Genomic DNA, 18449 nt, shown 5'->3' with positions numbered 1-18449 from the left:
TTTTGTTACCCCCACCTTCATCCCAGTGTGGATGTAACACATGTCTAGCAGGGAATTCTGTATAGTCTTTACAGTTGCCGAAGGCCATGCTCACCGGGTCTCACCCATCCACACCTAGGTAATCTGCAATGACACCCTTGTCCAGTATGCGGTGTCTTCCTGACTCTGTAGGAAACTGAGCAGAGACGTTCAGGGGAATCCGGTAGGACAAAGGGATCCAGAGGAAGACACGGAGCTTGTTCTGTTTAGGCTGCCACAGCCTGACAGCTTTCAGTCACAGATTTAGTGTGTCGTGGTCCCGGGGCCACCCTACTACATCTTCTTTCTGCTTGGTGCTCTCTTCTTCATCGTTTCCTGTCTGATCACCTTAGATAAGTGCTTACTCCACATCTCCTGTACTCACTTGCTTGCCCTTCTTTGATATGTTTATGGCCAAGTGTTAGTTACTGTCTGGACAGTGTAAACCCCTAGAGCTGAAGCTTGACGTTGACAACATTGCTATTCTTCACTGTTCTACACTTGGAGTTATGCTGGAGACAAGTAGAATTTTTGTTGGTATAAATGAACAAATAAAATAGTCCAGTCATGTGTTTGTCTGTTAGCTCTCTCCTCTGTCTACTGAACATTAACTTCTGAATGCTAGTTGCGGGGGAATATCTGATCGCTAGTGTTGTCACTCTATCCTAGATCTAAAAGTTTCACTTTCTAAAAAATTCCCTTTGTGTTACAGGATATAAGCTGGTTTGATGACCATAAAAACACCACTGGCTCGCTGACTACCAGGCTCGCTAGTGACGCTTCTAATGTTAAAGGGGTATGTGCTGCCTCTGGGTGGGTGTCTGCATGAGACCAGTTTTCTCCTCCTTGTAGGTGTCAGTGACTAACTAGCTTTAAGAAAATATAAATAGGGGATAGAAGGGGGGAAATGTAAATATCCATCTAACTCCCTGGGGTATCACAAGGGTTGTAGCAAAGGTATAAAATTAAAAACTCATCGCATAGTATGAATATAACTTAAAAGCATTCTTGCATTTTTGCTGCTTTTCATGCTATTAACAGGGAGCACTGAGAAAAATTGTTAGAAAAGGAACCACCTTGTGCAGTCTTGTGCTCATTAGACTTAACTTGAGGCGTGACTGTTGCCAATGGGCTAACAGTGTGTCTCCCAGGGTCTGTCTCTGTGCCTTACTGCTTAATCAACATACAGTTGTACTTGCCACTTAAGAAAGGACACATGTACTTCTTGTCCGGATGTGTTTCTAGGTCTTCAAAGCAGAGGGAAGAAAATTTTCCTTAAAATGATTGCAGGAAACAAAGCATATATTACAAATTATTACCTGCACAGAAGTAGTAACATTGAATTCTCAACTCATGAGATTTTGATTTCTGGCGGAAGAGTTAGTCTCTCCTATACCCACCCCTTAGCAATAATCAAGAAGACGATGGGAAAATTCAAACGTATACGATCACTGCTGTGTTCCCCCAACCCTGAACCTTTGTGCCAATCATTATCCTTCAGGCTTCTTCTACAATAGACCTGCACTGAGGCCATTTCAGGTTACAGATGGAGCTTCTGTTAAAATAAATTGGGTGATCCCTAGGAGTTCATGAGCAAGCAGGTGGTTAATTCGAGAACAGCAAACAGTAGAAGACTCTGTATATCTGCTCTAGCCTCCATACATGAACCACATAAGCACACATTGACATACATACAGCAATACAAACACACTGAAAACAAGAAATTGGAACAGAGGGAAAAGCTAGCTGAATGCTGGAGTATCGATCCACGCTCACATTTATGTAGAAGTCAGGGAAATCCTCATCTTAGAAACACAATCAACTTAAAAAGTAAACCACTTTAGTAACCGAGAAGATGATTAGTGTATTTGGATGAAAGGAAATTGTCCCAATTCACAAACATGGGTTTTACTGTTAATTTAAAAATGTCTCTAATTTGATGTTTTTCAGGCTATGGGCTCCAGGCTTGCTGTAGTTACCCAGAATGTAGCAAACCTTGGCACAGGAATTATCTTATCCTTAGTCTATGGCTGGCAGCTTACACTTTTACTTGTAGTAATTATACCACTCATTGTCTTGGGTGGAATTATTGAAATGAAACTGTTGTCTGGTCAAGCCTTGAAGGACAAGAAAGAGCTAGAGATCTCTGGGAAGGTGAGTTAAACTAAGCGCAATTCTTACCTGGCAAAAAAAAAAAAAAAAAAAAAAAAAAAGACTCTTGGTGGTGATGCCCTGTCACCGGCTGTGCTCTGGGGATGTCCTTCTAAGCATTCTTTGAGGAATCTCTGCAGATTCATAGCTGAGGGAAAGCAAGCAGTGCATCTGTGCCTCGGAGATTGACAGCTGCTTTTGACAGCTTTTCTGGGTTTTGGCCGTTATCTCTACTTTCTCCTGGGTTCCCATCCAGCCTACTCCTTCCTTCCTCCCTTTTCTTCTCTCCCCACCTTCTCTTTCTCTAACCCATTCCTTTCTCAGGAACGTAGACCTGCTTTGTAATGCATGATGGTGGACACTCAGGGGAAAGTCCAACAGGTGTCTATTCTTCCCTTCTTAGATTATGGTTCTTTCCCCCTAGCATGCCTCCTCCTTCCTCCCACGCCTGTTCCCCTTCACTCAACCCTGATTGTTGTGCACATCCAGCTAATTTTTTTTGAAGCAACTGCATTTTATTTATTTATTTTTTAACAACTAGAGTATTTATATATTTAAACAGAATAAAGATTATACAAATGCACTATGTAAAACATATAGAATCGCCCTACCTTTTAGAGCCGGCTACATTTCTGCATGGGACTTTCTTTTTTTATTATTATTATTATTAACTTGAGTATTTCTTATATACATTTCGAGTGTTATTCCCTTTCCCAGTTTCCGGGCAAACATCCCCCTCCCCCCTCCCCTTTCTTATCTGTGTTCCCCTCCCAACCCTCCCCCCATTGTCCCCCTCCCCCCAACAGTCTAGTTCACTGGGGGTTCAGTCTTAGCAGGACCCAGGGCTTCCCCTTCCACTGGTGCTCTTACTAGGATATTCATTGCTACCTATGAGGTCAGAGTCCAGGGTCAGTCCATGTATAGTCTCTAGGTAGTGGCTTAGTCCCTGGAAGCTCTGGTTGCTTGGCATTGTTGTACTTTTGGGGTCTCGAGCCCCTTCAAGCTCTTCCAGTTCTTTCTCTGATTCCTTCAACGGGGGTCCTATTCTCAGTTCAGTGGTTTGCTGCTGGTATTCGCCTCTGTATTTGCTGTATTCTGGCTGTGTCTCTCAGGAGCGATCTACATCCGGCTCCTGTCGGTCTGCACTTCTTTGCTTCACCCATCTTGTCTAATTGGATGGCTGTATATGCATGGGCCACATGTGGGGCAGACTCTGAATGGGTGTTCCTTCAGTCTCTGTTTTAATCTTTGCCTCTCTCTTCCCTGCCAAGGGTATTCTTGTTCCCCTTTTAAAGAAGGAGTGAACCATTCACATTTTGATCATCTGTCTTGAGTTTCATTTGTTCTAGGCATTTAGGGTAATTCAAGCATTTGGGCTAATAGCCACTTATCAATGAGTGCATACCATGTATGTCTTTCTGTGTTTGGGTTAGCTCACTCAGGATGATATTTTCCAGTTCCAGCCATTTGCCTACGAATTTCATAAAGTCGTTGTTTTTGATAGCTGAGTAATATTCCATTGTGTAGATGTACCACATTTTCTGTATCCATTCCTCTGTTGAAGGGCATCTGGGTTCTTTCCAGCTTCTGGCTATTATAAATAAGGCTGCAATGAACATAGTGGAGCACGTGTCTTTTTTATATGTTGGGGCATCTTTTGGGTATATGCCCAAGAGAGGTATAGCTGGATCCTCAGGCAGTTCAATGTCCAATTTTCTGAGGATCCTCCAGACTGATTTCCAGAATGGTTGTACCAGTTTGCAATCCCACCAACAATGGAGGAGTGTTCCTCTTTCTCCACATCCTGGCCAGCATCTGTTGTCCCCTGAGTTTTTGATCTTAGCCATTCTCACTGGTGTGAGGTGAAATCTCAGGGTTGTTTTGATTTGCATTTCCCTTATGACTAAAGATGTTGAACATTTCTTTAGGTGTTTCTCAGCCATTCGGCATTCCTCAGCTGTGAATTCTTTGTTTAGCTCTGAGCCCCATTTTTTAATAGGGTTATTTGATTCCCTGTGGTCTAACTTCTTGAGTTCTTTGTATATTTTGGATATAAGGCCTCTATCTGTTGTAGGATTGGTAAAGATCTTTTCCCAATCTGTTGGTTGCCATTTTGTCCTAACCACAGTGTCCTTTGCCTTACAGAAGCTTTGCAGTTTTATGAGATCCCATTTGTTGATTCTTGATCTTAGAGCATAAGCCATTGGTGTTTTGTTCAGGAAATTTTTTCCAGTGCCCATGTGTTCCAGACGCTTCCCTAGTTTTTCTTCTATTGGTTTGAGTGTGTCTGCTTTGATGTGGAGGTCCTTGATCCACTTGGACTTAAGCTTTGTACAGGGTGATAAGCATGGATCGATCTGCATTCTTCTACATGTTGCCCTCCAGTTGAACCAGCACCATTTGCTGAAAATGCTATCTTTTTTCCATTGGATGGTTTTGGCTCCTTTGTCAAAAATCAAGTGACCATAGGTGTGTGGGTTCATTTCTGGGTCTTCAATTCTATTCCATTGGTCTATCTGTCTGTCTCTGTACCAATCCCATGCAGTTTTTATCACTATTGCTCTGTAATACTGCTTGAGTTCAGGGATAGTGATTCCCCCTGAAGTCCTTTTATTGTTGAGGATAGTTTTAGCTATCCTGGGTTTTTTGTTATTCCAGATGAATTTGCAAATTGTTCTGTCTAACTCTTTGAAGAATTGGATTGGTATTTTGATGGGGATTGCATTGAATCTGTAGATTGCTTTTGGTAAAATGGCCATTTTTACTATATTAATCCTGCCAATCCATGAGCATGGGAGATCTTTCCATCTTCTGAGGTCTTCTTCAATTTCCTTCTTCAGCGTCTTGAAGTTCTTATTGTACAGATCTTTTACTTGCTTTGTTAAAGTCACTCCGAGGTACTTTATATTATTTGGGTCTATTATGAAGGGTGTCGTTTCCCTAATTTCTTTCTCGGCTTGTTTCTCTTTTGTATAGAGGAAGGCCACTGATTTATTTGAGTTAATTTTATACCCAGCCACTTTGCTGAAGTTGTTTATCAGCTTTAGTAGTTCTCTGGTGGCACTTTTGGGATCACTTAAATATACTATCATATCATCTGCAAATAGTGATATTTTGACTTCTTCTTTTCCGATCTGTATCCCCTTGACATCCTTTTGTTGTCTGATTGCTCTGGCTAGAACTTCAAGAACTATATTGAATAAGTAGGGAGAGAGTGGGCAGCCTTGTCTAGTCCCTGATTTTAGTGGGATTGCTTCAAGTTTCTCTCCATTTAGTTTAATGTTAGCAACTGGTTTGCTGTATATGGCTTTTACCATGTTCAGGTATGGGCCTTGAATTCCTATTCTTTCCAGGACTTTTATCATGAAGGGGTGTTGAATTTTGTCAAATGCTTTCTCAGCATCTAATGAAATGATCATGTGGTTTTGTTCTTTCAGTTTGTTTATATAATGGATCACGTTGATGGTTTTCCGTATATTAAACCATCCCTGCATGCCTGGGATGAAGCCTACTTGATCGTGGTGGATGATTGTTTTGATGTGCTCTTGGATTCGGTTTGCCAGAATTTTGTTGAGTATTTTTGCGTCGATATTCATAAGGGAAATTGGTCTGAAGTTCTCTTTCTTTGTTGTGTCTTTGTGTGGTTTAGGTATAAGAGTAATTGTGGCTTCGTAGAAGGTATTCGGTAGTGATCCATCTGTTTCAATTTTGTGGAATAGTTTGGATAATATTGGTATGAGTTCTTCTATGAAGGTTTGATAGAATTCTGCACTAAACCCGTCTGGACCTGGGCTCTTTTTGGTTGGGAGACCTTTAATGACTGCTTCTATTTCCTTAGGAGTTATGGGGTTGTTTAACTGGTTTATCTGTTCCTGATTTAACTTCGGTACCTGGTATCTGTCTAGGAAATTGTCCATTTCCTGAAGATTTTCAAGTTTTGTTGAATATAGGTTTTTGTAGTAAGATCTGATGATTTTTTGAATTTCCTCTGAATCTGTTGTTATGTCTCCCTTTTCATTTCTGATTTTGTTAATTTGGATGCACTCTCTGTGTCCTCTCGTTAGTCTGGCTAAGGGTTTATCTATCTTGTTGATTTTCTCAAAGAACCAACTTTTGGTTCTGTTGATTCTTTCTATGGTCCTTTTTGTTTCTACTTGGTTGATTTCAGCTCTGAGTTTGATTATTTCCTGCCTTCTACTCCTCCTGGGTGTATTTGCTTCTTTTTGTTCTAGAGCTTTTAGGTGTGCTGTCAAGCTGCTGACATATGCTCTTTCCTGTTTCTTTCTGCAGGCACTCAGAGCTATGAGTTTTCCTCTTAGCACAGCTTTCATTGTGTCCCATAAGTTTGTGTATGTTGTACCTTCATTTTCATTAAATTCTAAAAAGTTTTTAATTTCTTTCTTTATTTCTTCCTTGACCAGGTTATCATTGAGTAGAGCATTGTTCAATTTCCAAGTATATGTGGACATTCTTCCTTGATTGTTATTGAAGACCAGTTTTAGGCCGTGGTGGTCCGATAGCACGCATGGGATTATTTCTATCTTTCTGTACCTGTTGAGGCCCGTTTTTTGACCAATTATATGGTCAATTTTGGAGAAAGTACCATGAGGAGCTGAGAAGAAGGTATATCCTTTTGCTTTAGGATAGAATGTTCTATAAATATCCGTTAGGTCCATTTGGCTCATGACTTCTCTTAGTCTGTCTACATCTCTGTTTAATTTCTGTTTCCGTGATCTGTCCATTGATGAGAGTGGGGTGTTGAAATCTCCCACTATTATTGTGTGAGGTCCAATGTGTGTTTTGAGCTTTAGTAAGGTTTCTTTTACATATGTAGGTGCCGTTGTATTTGGGGCATAGATATTTAGGATTGAGAGTTCATCTTGGTGGATTTTTCCTTTGATGAATATGTAGTGTCCTTCCTTATCTTTTTTGATGACTTTTAGTTAAAAATTGATTTTATTTGATATTAGAATGGCTACTCCAGCTTGCTTCTTCTGACCATTTGCTTGGAAAGTTGTTTTCCAGCCTTTCACTCTGAGGTAGTGTCTGTCTTTGTCTCTGAGGTGTGTTTCCTGTAGGCAGCAGAATGCAGGGTCCTCGTTGCGTATCCAGTTTGTTAATCTATTTCTTTTTATTGGGGAGTTGAGGCCATTGATGTTGAGGGATATTAAGGAATAGTGGTTATTGCTTCCCGTTATATTCATATTTGGATGTGAGGTTATGTTTGTGTGCTTTCATTCTCTTTGTTTTGTTGCCAAGACGATTAGTTTCTTGCTTCTTCTAGGGTATAGCTTGCCTCCTTATGTTGGGCTTTACCATTTATTATCCTTTGTAGTGCTGGATTTGTAGAAAGATATTGTGTAAATTTGGTTTTGTCATGGAATATCTTGGTTTCTCCATCTATGTTAATTGAGAGTTTTGCAGGATACAGTAACCTGGGCTGGCATTTGTGTTCTCTTAGGGTCTGTATGACATCTGTCCAGGATCTTATGGCCTTCATAGTTTCTGGTGAGAAGTCTGGTGTGATTCTGATAGGTCTGCCTTTATATGTTACTTGACCTTTTTCCCTTACTGCTTTTAATATTCTTTCTTTATTTTGTGCATTTGGTGTTTTGACTATTATGTGACGGGAGGTGTTTCTTTTCTGGTCCAATCTATTTGGAGTTCTGTAGGCTTCTTGTATGCCTATGGGTATCTCTTTTTTTAGGTTAGGGAAGTTTTCTTCTATGATTTTGTTGAAGATATTTACTGGTCCTTTGAGCTGGGAGTCTTCACTCTCTTCTATACCTATTATCCTTAGTTTTGATATTCTCATTGAGTCCTGGATTTCCTGTATGTTTTGGACCAGTAAGTTTTTCCGCTTTACATTATCTTTGACAGTTGAGTCAATGATTTCTATGGAATCTTCTGCTCCTGAGATTCTCTCTTTCATCTCTTGAATTCTGTTGGTGAGGCTTGTATCTACAGCTCCTTGTCTCTTCTTTTGGTTTTCTATATCCAGGGTTGTTTCCATGTGTTCTTTCTTGATTGCTTCTATTTCCATTTTTAATTCCTTCAACTGTTTGATTGTGTTTTCCTGGAATTCTTTCAGGGATTTTTGCGATTCCTCTCTGTAGGCTTCTACTTGTTTATTAATGTTTTCCTGTGTTTCCCTAAGTGTGTTCATGTCTTTCTTGAAGTCCTCCAGCATCATGATCAAATATGATTTTGAAACTAGATCTTGCTTTTCTGGTGTGTTTGGATATTCCATGTTTGTTTTGGTGGGAGAATTGGGCTCCGATGATGGCATGTAGTCTTGGTTTCTGTTGCTTGTGTTCCTGCGCTTGCCTCTCGCCATCAGATTATCTCTAGTGTTACTTTGTTCTGCTATTTCTGACAGTGGCTAGACTGTCCTATAAGCCTGTGTGTCAGGAGTGCTGTAGACCTGTTTTCCTCTCTTTCAGTCAGTTATGGGGACAGAGTGTTCTGCTTTCGTGCGTGTAGTTTTTCCTCTCTACAGGTCTTCAGCTGTTCCTGTGGGCCTGTGTCTTGAGTTCACCAGGCAGCTTTCTTGCAGCAGACAAGTTGGTCTTACCTGTGGTCCCGCGGCTCAAGTTTGCTCACGGGGTGCTGCCCAAGGGCTCTCTGCGGCGGCAGCAACCAGGAAGACCTGTGCCGCCCCTTCCGGGAGCTTCGGTGCACCAGGGTTCCAGTTGGCCTTTGGTGTTTTCCTCTGGCATCCGAGATGTGTGTGCAGAGAGCAGTCTCTTCTGGTTTCCCAGGCTTGTCTGCCTCTCTGAAGGTTCAGCTCTCCCTCCCACGGGATTTGGGTGCAGAGAACTGTTTATCCGGTCTGTTTCCCTCAGGTTCCGGCGGTGTCTCAGGCAGGGGTCCTGCCGCTCCTGGGCCCTCCCCCACGGGAGCCCAGAGGCCTTATACAGTTTCCTCTTGGGCCAGGGATGTGGGCAGGGGTGGGCAGTGTTGGTGGTCTCTTCTGCTCTGCAGCCTCAGGAGTGCCCACCTGATCAGGCGGTGAGGTGTCTTTCCCACAGGGTCTGGGAGCAGAGAGCTGCTGCGGGCCGGGATCCGCGGGTGTGGGACCTCCGGCAAACACAGGACGTGCCCGGTCCTAGATGAACTCTGCCTCTGTGTGTCCCGATCTCACCAGGCAGCTCTCTTGCAGCAGACAAGTTGGTCTTACCTGTGGTCCCGAGGCTCAAGTTTGCTCGCGGGGTGCTGCCCAAGGGCTCTCTGCCCATCCAGCTAATTTTTGTTTCACAACTTACCAAATGCTTTTGTGGGACTTACTGGATTTCCCGGCAGATGTTTTCTTTCCTGCAGTAAGACCCTACCAGGTATGTTCTGGTAAAACCTCATTTTCATTTTCAGGTGAGGCTGGCAGATGTGTAAGGTATGCCTCACTACTTTAGATCCCATCGCTCGTGGAGCCAGAATTCAAACTGAGGTGTGGCACTCCAGTTAGCCAGGAATGTACATTCTGTTATGGTAGAGGTAGTCATATAGCACATGCTCTCTTCGGAAATGAATTTGGGACAGAGCTGCCCCCATAAATGAGCTCAGTGTCTACTGAGGCTGTATCTACTGATAGACATTCCACACTCCCAAGACTTAGGGCCAGGTCCCCAGGGGGTGGAAGCAGTTTGGGTTCCTAGTAGGTGTGTGTTTGGCACTTTGTCTCATAGCCATGCACCTTGTTGACATGAATGATGAGGAAATTCCTGGAGATTAATCATCACCAAGATTTTTCATCCTCTCTCCTGGAGTTCTTTTGAGGGAAATATGTATGATTAGCTTTCTTGTCTCCAAATCATCGTTTCTCAAACACCACAGTGTGAATATCCTCAGTCTTTTCTGGCTCAAGCAACATTTGTCCCAGTTAGAGAATATTTCCTGAGTTAATGACTTCCATTAACAATGTGTTTACTGGGTTTCTTTGATCTGTGGTGAAGACTTTTCACTTGGAGCAAAGCATTATGATAATGTAGCCCCAGGGTTCTTGAACAATCTTAGAGTGTAGGTAGGAAAATGAGTGATCCTAAGAACCAGTCTTCAGACACAGGCTCTTGAACTTATTTCAGCATGAGTGAGAAACTGGATACAGATGGATTGGATGTGTGTATCTATGGCAGATTTTTTGAATCATGGTCAGGCTTGGATTCAGTACTAGCTGGCTACAGTGCACAGAGATGGTGGTGGCTATACCAGTCATCATCCTATTTAATATTAAAAAATCAATCCCATTCATATAATTACTTAAATAGCCACTGCCATCTTATGAGCTGTACCCATATTCCCTTACTTAATGCTGTCAGTAACCATGCAGAATTATACCTACTGGTGAGATGATGAAGCCCAAAGTGTAAAGAGAACCTGGATCTTGTCCAAAGTCATAAGGTAATGGACATCCCACTGATGTATTCCCTCTAGTCTTATCCTCCTGTATTCTTTGTACAAAATCAATTCTCGTATCTATCAGGCACAAATCAGATCATGATAACCTATACTTCAAATCTTTCAGTAGCTTCTCACAAGTTGCATTCAACTCAAGCTTTGATCTGGCTACAAACGCCATATGCTCTAGTCCTCGATGACTCTGGTCTTTTCCTGCATGACCACACACTGCTGCCGCCAGCAGGGGCTTTGTGTCGCTTTCTGATATCCTCGGATCTCACCGATGGATGGCTCCTTTACATCATCCAGGTTTCTGAGCTGCATTTTCAGAGACCTTTCCCACTCCCTGTATACATTCCTCCTCCCCTCATCCTCTGATGTTTCTGTTTTCTTTCTTTCTTAATGAATTGTGTGCCTTCCTTGCTAAAACCTAAGTTCCATGAAGCACGAGTCTGTCTCTGATGGTTTCCCTCTAAAGGAATGAGGTAAGCTTGAAGTTTCTAAGCAGTTCTGTGTGACTTAGGAGAACATGTCTACTCAAGTATGATGCCAAGAGCTGCTTCTGTCCTAACAACGTTTTGTCAGGGCCTCCTTACATAGTGATAGTATGTCACAGACTGTTCATGCTCTCTGTGTTGGATGTCAGGACCTCACTCACAGTGTCTGAGAAGTAAGGACCTGCTCAACATTTTCTGTCTATGATGTTGGAATATGCTTACAGACTCCACCCTGTCGAAGGCTTGTGCCTATGTTCAGTCATGTTACTACAGACTAATGAGAATTTATTGAAAAAAAGTTGTGGTTTTTTTTCAGTCTTGAAAGCTATAAACAAACTTAATTTTTTTTAAGGCGTAAGGGGGATAGTGAAATGGTTCTTTTTTTTTTTTTCAAAATCGTACATTTTTTTCTACAAAACTATTTTTAAATGGTACTTTCTGAAAGAAGCAGTGCCATGTTTACTCTTTCAGCTAAAAGCTCTTTGTTTGAGGGATTGCTTAGTCTTTAAAACTTGTAGAGAATGAAGCCTTAAGAGCTCATGTTTCTAGTTAAGGTTTTTCCTAATTGCTTCATCGTGCCTTATAATGAAAAAATTGTTCTGTGAAAAGTCTGGGTTGCAAACACCCTCACTTTTATCAGCAATATGCACACTGAGAAAACACGGCGTTTGCAAACTCACCCCAGCATCCTTGCCTTAGAAAGTGATGTTCAGGAAGCCTTTAACATTTGTTGATTTTGGACCACAGAGCTTGTTTTCCATTTCACATTGCTGTGGTTGGTTCAGTGGTTCTTCTAACCCAGAGACGCTCTTCTACTATTCAAACATTTATAATTACAAATATTTTTAATGTATCTAACAAAGATTGTCTGAATAAATTCTTTTCTCTAACATTTTTTTCCTTACTGTCAGGATTTTTTTTAATACAAATATATTTTGTGTGTGAGTATGCAGTTGTATATGAGTATGGGTGCCTGTGCATACGTACAAGAGGTCAGAGGTCAGCATCTGGGGTCTTTTCTCAAGCGCCATCTGCTGTGTCTTTGAGCCAGAGTCCTTCACTGGGATCTCAAGCCCACTGATTAGGCAAGGCAGCAAGTCCCAAGGATCCTGCTGTCTCCTTCTCTAGTGCTGAGATTATACTAGAGTGAGAGAGGAAGTGCGTGCGTGCGTGTGTGTGCGCTGAACACATCCATAGAATGAGCTGTTATAGCCACACCTTGAGATTTAAATGAATTTATAAAGTGTACAGCTATCAAATCAAAGTAATAGAACAGTAGCGAGTGGTAGACAGATGGAAGCAACAGGTAGTTAGCAAAGTGTCAGCAAATAAGGCACTGAGAGCGCACAGCCGCAGAGGCTGGTCAACTGAGAGAGCAAACAGAAGTAACATCAAATGGGGACTTAGAGTACCGAGCAGAAGTCAACTGTGGAAGACGCAGCCATGCTGGGGTTGCCAGCTGAGCATCTCTGTGAATGAGCTTCCTCCAAAGGACTGGGTTGGAGCTGATGCCCTAGTCTCCAAGTGGTGCACAGACATACGTGCAGGCAAAACACACAGCAAACGCAGGCAAAGCGCACACTGATACACACGAAATGACTTCTTTTTATATTCCCTTCACAAACTTAGATAATTTGCATAGGATTCAGTGAGAAATAAGGGGAGAACAATGCTTTGGGGTATTACTCTATAACTTACTGTTACTACTTGGATGTATCCTTATTGACATAAGTTCTGACCCTTGAAAGAGCCTGAGAGAAGGACATGTGAGCCCATAAGAACCAGTAAGAAAAACTTAGTTTCCTACAGTTTTAGAGACCCAAGAGATGCTAGAGACCGTCCATCCTTCTCCTGTCATTCACAGGTGGAAAGTATGAGAGTGACAGTGTGTCTTGTGACTGAGAGACTGAAATCTCACTAGAGATTTTTCTATTTTTTAACATCTCCAGATTCCTTTACCCACACTATAAAAGGTGGCAAGGAACGTATGTGCTAAACAAATGTCATTGCTAGAGATAATATGTTATTTGAATCTAACTGGATGACAGAAACATGGGGAGAGTATGTCTGCCATATTCCTCAAAATAGTTTATTTTCAAATACCACTAAGATATGTTAATGAAAAATAGCGGTGCAGTAAGCCGTCAAACTTTAAAGATTAGAGGAAACAAAAACATAACAAGAAAATTGTATAAACTAGTATATGTCTTTTAATAAAAACTCTAAATATAAATGGTCTTAATTCTACAATTAAAAGACAAACTGGATGAATGGATATAGAAGCAACATGCAGCAATATGTGTTAAAAAAAAAAAGAAAAGAAACTCTCACTGATAAAATCCACAATCTGCAAGTGAAAGGATAAAAAGCAAGTGTCCAAGCGAATGGAACCTGGAACCAAGAAGATTTAGCCACACTCATAGCCAATAAAATAGAGTTTAAGAAAAATCACATTTAAAGAAGATTGCTATTTATTAAGAGAATAATTAATTCATCAAAGGATAAGTTTATAGGCACCAAGTATCAGAACATTGGTCTTTACTGCTACTGGACCCAAAAGGAGATTTGAGCCTCCAATGCAGTAGTAGTTTGACTATCCCACTCTTTCCAATACATTATCTAGATTTGAAAGAATTAACCGGTTGGTATTCTCAGATCACAGCAGGAGGAACTCCAAAAGCCATGCTAAGAAGAACGTTTATTACAGCGAGTTCTACACTATGAAGAGATCTCAGCCTAGTGATTCACATAAGGCTGTGTAGAAATGAGAGCAAACCAAACCAAAGCACAAAGAATAATACACAAATCAATGGAAGAGACCATAAAAGAGAACCATAAAGGAACAAGAGGAAAGATGGCTCCATGGATAAGGTCACTCCGCCTTTCCAAAGACCCAAGTTTGGTTCCCAACCCCGACATCAGGCAGCTCACAGCTGCCTGTAACTCCAGCTCCAGGGGATTGAGAACCCTTTCCTGGCCTCCACAGGAACCCAGGAACCTGCACACACAGCATGCATAGACACATCCATTAAAAATAAATCATTAAAGAACTAATTAAGCAAAGAGGTAGTTTGTTGAAAAGATCAAATTGCCAAACACTCAATTAGCCAAAAGAAAAGATCCAAATAACCAGAACTTATGCTTAACCAGAAAGTATGCTTAATACTACTGGAAGCGTGGAGAATCACTGGGGGATTTTTAAGTTTTCATTTAAGATTTGACATTTTTTATGACTTAAAAGAAATGTGTGTGTGTGTGTGTGTGTGTGTGTGTGTGTGTGTGTGTGTGTGTGTGTGTTGTATGCACATGAATGCAGGTGACACAGAGGCCAGGGTGTCAATTACCTCTGGAGCTGGAGGTGCAGGTCTTGTGAGTCACCTGTGGTGATTATTGGGAACTGAATTCGCGTCCTCTGGAAGATACGTGCACTTGACTGCCGAGCCTTTTTTCAAGCCCAATCAGCATATCTTTTAGAGGGAAAAATGCTTATAATGTAGCGAATTTAGAAATAGAACAATTTCTGGGCAAATACGGCTTATCAAAGAAACTATAATAAAAACATGAGATTGAATGATAATAAGTTTCTAACAAAAAAGTTCAGACTATCACATATAAAAAAAAGAAAAAAGGGAAGAAACCCCTCCACACTCATTCTAGGAAGCTAAGAAGTTAACATTACCCAGCTACTAAAACCTGACAAGGACAAAACAGAAGAGACAAAACAAAAACAACCCCACAGAATGACAACAATCGCCCCCACCTCCCAAAAACTATACAGCAGTATATCTGGTCAGTAGATACAAAAACTCCTCACAAAACATATGCAATGTGAGTATGAAGGCTGGCTAAGAGAAACTTATGCTGACGGGCATGAGTACATATGATCCCGACATTCATGATGAAGGAAGATGGATAGCTGTCAATCTGGAATAGCAAGTTAAAGACACTCTAGGCCACACAGTGAGATGCTGTCTTGAGAAGTCAAAACAGGACAAGTGCTCTTGGATAGAGTTGGAATCATCTCTAGAGTGCAGGAGTGGCTCAACGTGCACAACTGAAAAATGAAGTTCGTGAATAATCACAGAGTTGGCCAAGGTCCAGACACAGCTGTCAAGAGAATTCCCCATACCTTCTTGATGAAAGCCTTTAGTTAGTATAGAAGAATCATACCGCAACATACTAATGAATGCACAAGTGAATATATATTAGCTAATACACATATATAGTATCTAATATACAAATATGTATTAGGTGATATACAAATATGTAATAGGCGATATACAAATATAATAATGGAAAAAAAAACAAAATATATCTTTAAAACCAGAAGTAAGGTAAGGATAGCTAATATCGTTACTGTTCAATTTTAGCTACAGATATCATAACTGAGAAAAATTATAGGAAAGAAATGAAATAGAAAAAAATAGAAAAGAAGAAAAATCCTTCTCGCCACATATATTGAACAGAAAAAGATTTTACTGAAAGACTAGAACTAACGAATTCCCTACAGAAGCATTTATGTACAAATATAAGTAGCTGTTCTTCACTGCAACCAAAACCTCACTAAGACAAATTAGGAATCCCATTCCTGACAGCTATAGCAAAGTCCTAATAACTCTGATTCTTAAAGGTTTTAACACTATACTGAAAACTTAGAAAAGAAGTCGAAGACAGTACCAGGAAAAACAGCCTCCTGTGTTCATGCATCAGGGATAATGATATTCAGAGTCCATATTACTCAAAGCAATTTGCAAATTCATTTTCTGCAGCCAAGACACAGAAGGGATGAATGGTTAAAATATGGTAAATGGGTATTGTAGAATATTATTCAGCCAAAGGAAAATCCTGTTACTCGAAAGAAAGTAAAATTGGAGAACGCCGTGTTGAAAGAGACAGCAAAGAAGTGTGTGCTTTCTTTCATGTGCAGAATATGTAAAAACATGAGAGAGGAGAACTGTGGGACTGAGAAGGGGTGAGGAGAGAGGGAGGGAGAGGAGGTGTGCACGATCTGTGACTATGTGGGAATGCCAGTGAATCCTGTTAATTTCTACATTTAATACCCATTAATGGCAAGCAACATTTGATTTCTTTGACCTAGTGTTTTTTACTTTCAAGAACTTTTCCTAAAAATATTATTTAATATTGATAAATGCTCACATTCATAGATTTCTATGGGAATGCTGATTTTAATAAGAATTGAAAGCAATGTTGAGGTTGTCTACTATACCACCCCACATGTATTTAATAACCTTGGAACATGCTCTTTATTTTATCAAAACCAGGATGGAATTCAAAACCTATTTCATTATTAAAGATGTATGTGTTTGGGGGGGAGGGGAATCAATGTTTAAGTTAATGTGCAATATGATAATGTGCAACATTTTCTTTTGTAACATATCCCAGATATTATGTTTTAAGACAATGGAACTTATGAAGAGAAAAATATTACATTTAAAAAAATATGTAAAGCCGTGGATCATGGCGCATGGCAGTATCCACAGCACTGAGGCAGAAGTGAGAAATTCTTGAGTTTTAGGCCTGTCTTGCACATTTTGCATGACCTCATCTCAAATAAATGAATAAGCAAACTAAAACAATTGTAAGGTTAAATGGAGCATATCCACTGTAGAAGAAAGAGCACCATAAAGGACATACTGAGATCTCAAGTTACCTTTTCCAAAGCCAAATAAAGACAGTGGCTTTAGGCGATCTGTCAGCTTTAGTTTCTATGGGGGAATTAGTTGATTTGCCTTACAGATCTGAAGTCCACTTTGAGAAATTACTTAATACTCCTTTTCAGTAGAGAAAATGCTCATAGATAATACTAAATGCTAAATACATTATAGTCAATTGCTTTTATTAATGTGGTTTATACACTTCAAATTAACTGCCAGCTGGATCTGTGTCTGTTGTGTTACAGATCGCTACAGAAGCAATTGAAAACTTCCGCACTGTTGTCTCTTTGACTCGGGAGCAGAAGTTTGAAACTATGTATGCCCAGAGCTTGCAGATACCATACAGGTAAGAAAGACTCCCTGAAGAGAGGTAGGGCTCTGAGGAGATTTCCAAGCAGGACTTCAGTCTTCAGGATTGCTTTTGCCAAAAGACAAAAGGTACATGAAGAAAGTACTAGAAGGAACACCAGAGACTGTCAAGAGAGAGATGAAGAGACCTGGGCTTAGTCAGAAGTCAGGAGCTTCTGTGACTTAAACCCAAGAAGGCTGGTGACACATGGGGAGGGGGAGAGGACAACTGTCAATGAATGCCTCTGGTGTCCAGTGGGATAATGACCCTGCTGTTTGCTGTAATTGGGGTGAAGGTTCTCTATGGAACATGAAATTGGAGGTGTTGTGTGATACAGAGGGGTCTCCTGAGGAAATTTTCTGTTCCATTCTGTCCTGGTGAGACCTTCTCTTCTCCCTTTATCCCAGCAGTATTCATGACAACTCTAAAGGGTGGTCAGGACATAAGCAAGGCCAACCTTGAGTCCCAGCTTTTCTTCTAGGATAAGGTGATAGGTTATCATCAATTCAAAACAAATTAAAGTATAAAGACAGGTTTACTGGGGGCAGCTCTTCGGGGAGTTCTCCGGTCCAAGGGACGAGGCTAAGGAAGTCCAAATGCAGAGGGAAACAGAGGGGGAGAAGAGGAAGAGGAGGAGGAGGAGGAGGAGGAGGAGGAGGAGGAGGAGGAGGAGGAGGAGGAGGAGAGAGGCAGGGGAGGGAGAGACAGAGAAGGAGAGATAGAAGAAGATGGAAAAAGAGAGGGGGATGGGAGAGAGAGAGAGAGAGAGAGAGAGAGAGAGAGAGAGAGAGAGAATACAGTGAAGAGCTGGGGTGAGAGGAAGCCCAAGCCCTTGTCGGGTAATTCAGATTAGAGGGAAGTTTTCAAGCCATGCCCTGTAACAGGTAGAGATTGAGGGATGCTTGGAGAACCTGGAGGTGATGAAATCATTTATGACTACTTTCTGCTGATATAGGGAATCCAAAAGCTGGAATGTTAGCTAGATCTGGGAGGAGCAGGTTGCTGTTCAAGTTTTGCAGGACCATCTGGGGCTAGGGACATCAAGGCCCAGATGAAGGAGTCTGTGAGGGTAGATGGCAGCACCTGTAGGAAGCCACTTCATTACCTATCCTGGATGCAGGTTTTGAGGAAGCACCTGGACTTGGTACACACACACACACACACACACACACACACACACACACACACACACCATGGCAGACAATAATTTTAGAACTATGATCTTGGGGCACTTGGGATGTGGGGGAGTCTGAAACCAGGAAAAAGGGGAGGGATCCCATCCCCAGGAATAGGCAGGTGGGGAAACCAGCTAATGATTGATAGTAGGTATCTGGATCCGTTTGACTTGTGATAGATGGATTCAAATGG

General features: G+C 41.2%; 1 protein-coding gene across 4 annotated transcripts in view; it reads left to right on the top strand.

Moving 5' to 3' along the window:
- The window catches only part of Abcb1b (ATP-binding cassette, sub-family B member 1B), an 82451-nt gene that overhangs the window by 42949 nt on the left and 21053 nt on the right, over positions 1-18449 (top strand). For 3 of the 4 annotated variants that reach the window (XM_039107052.2, XM_039107053.2, NM_012623.3), the window contains 3 exons: positions 731-814; positions 1969-2172; positions 16978-17078. In XM_039107052.2, the coding sequence (XP_038962980.1) occupies positions 731-814; positions 1969-2172; positions 16978-17078 (389 nt within the window). The remainder of the gene's footprint in view (positions 1-730; positions 815-1968; positions 2173-16977; positions 17079-18449) is intronic. The other variant, XM_017592469.3, reaches the window with a different exon arrangement.

The sequence above is a fragment of the Rattus norvegicus genome, chromosome 4 (assembly GCF_036323735.1).
Source record: "Rattus norvegicus strain BN/NHsdMcwi chromosome 4, GRCr8, whole genome shotgun sequence".
Taxonomy (NCBI): Eukaryota; Metazoa; Chordata; class Mammalia; order Rodentia; family Muridae; genus Rattus; species Rattus norvegicus.
This window is presented reverse-complemented; position numbering and strand designations above follow the sequence as displayed.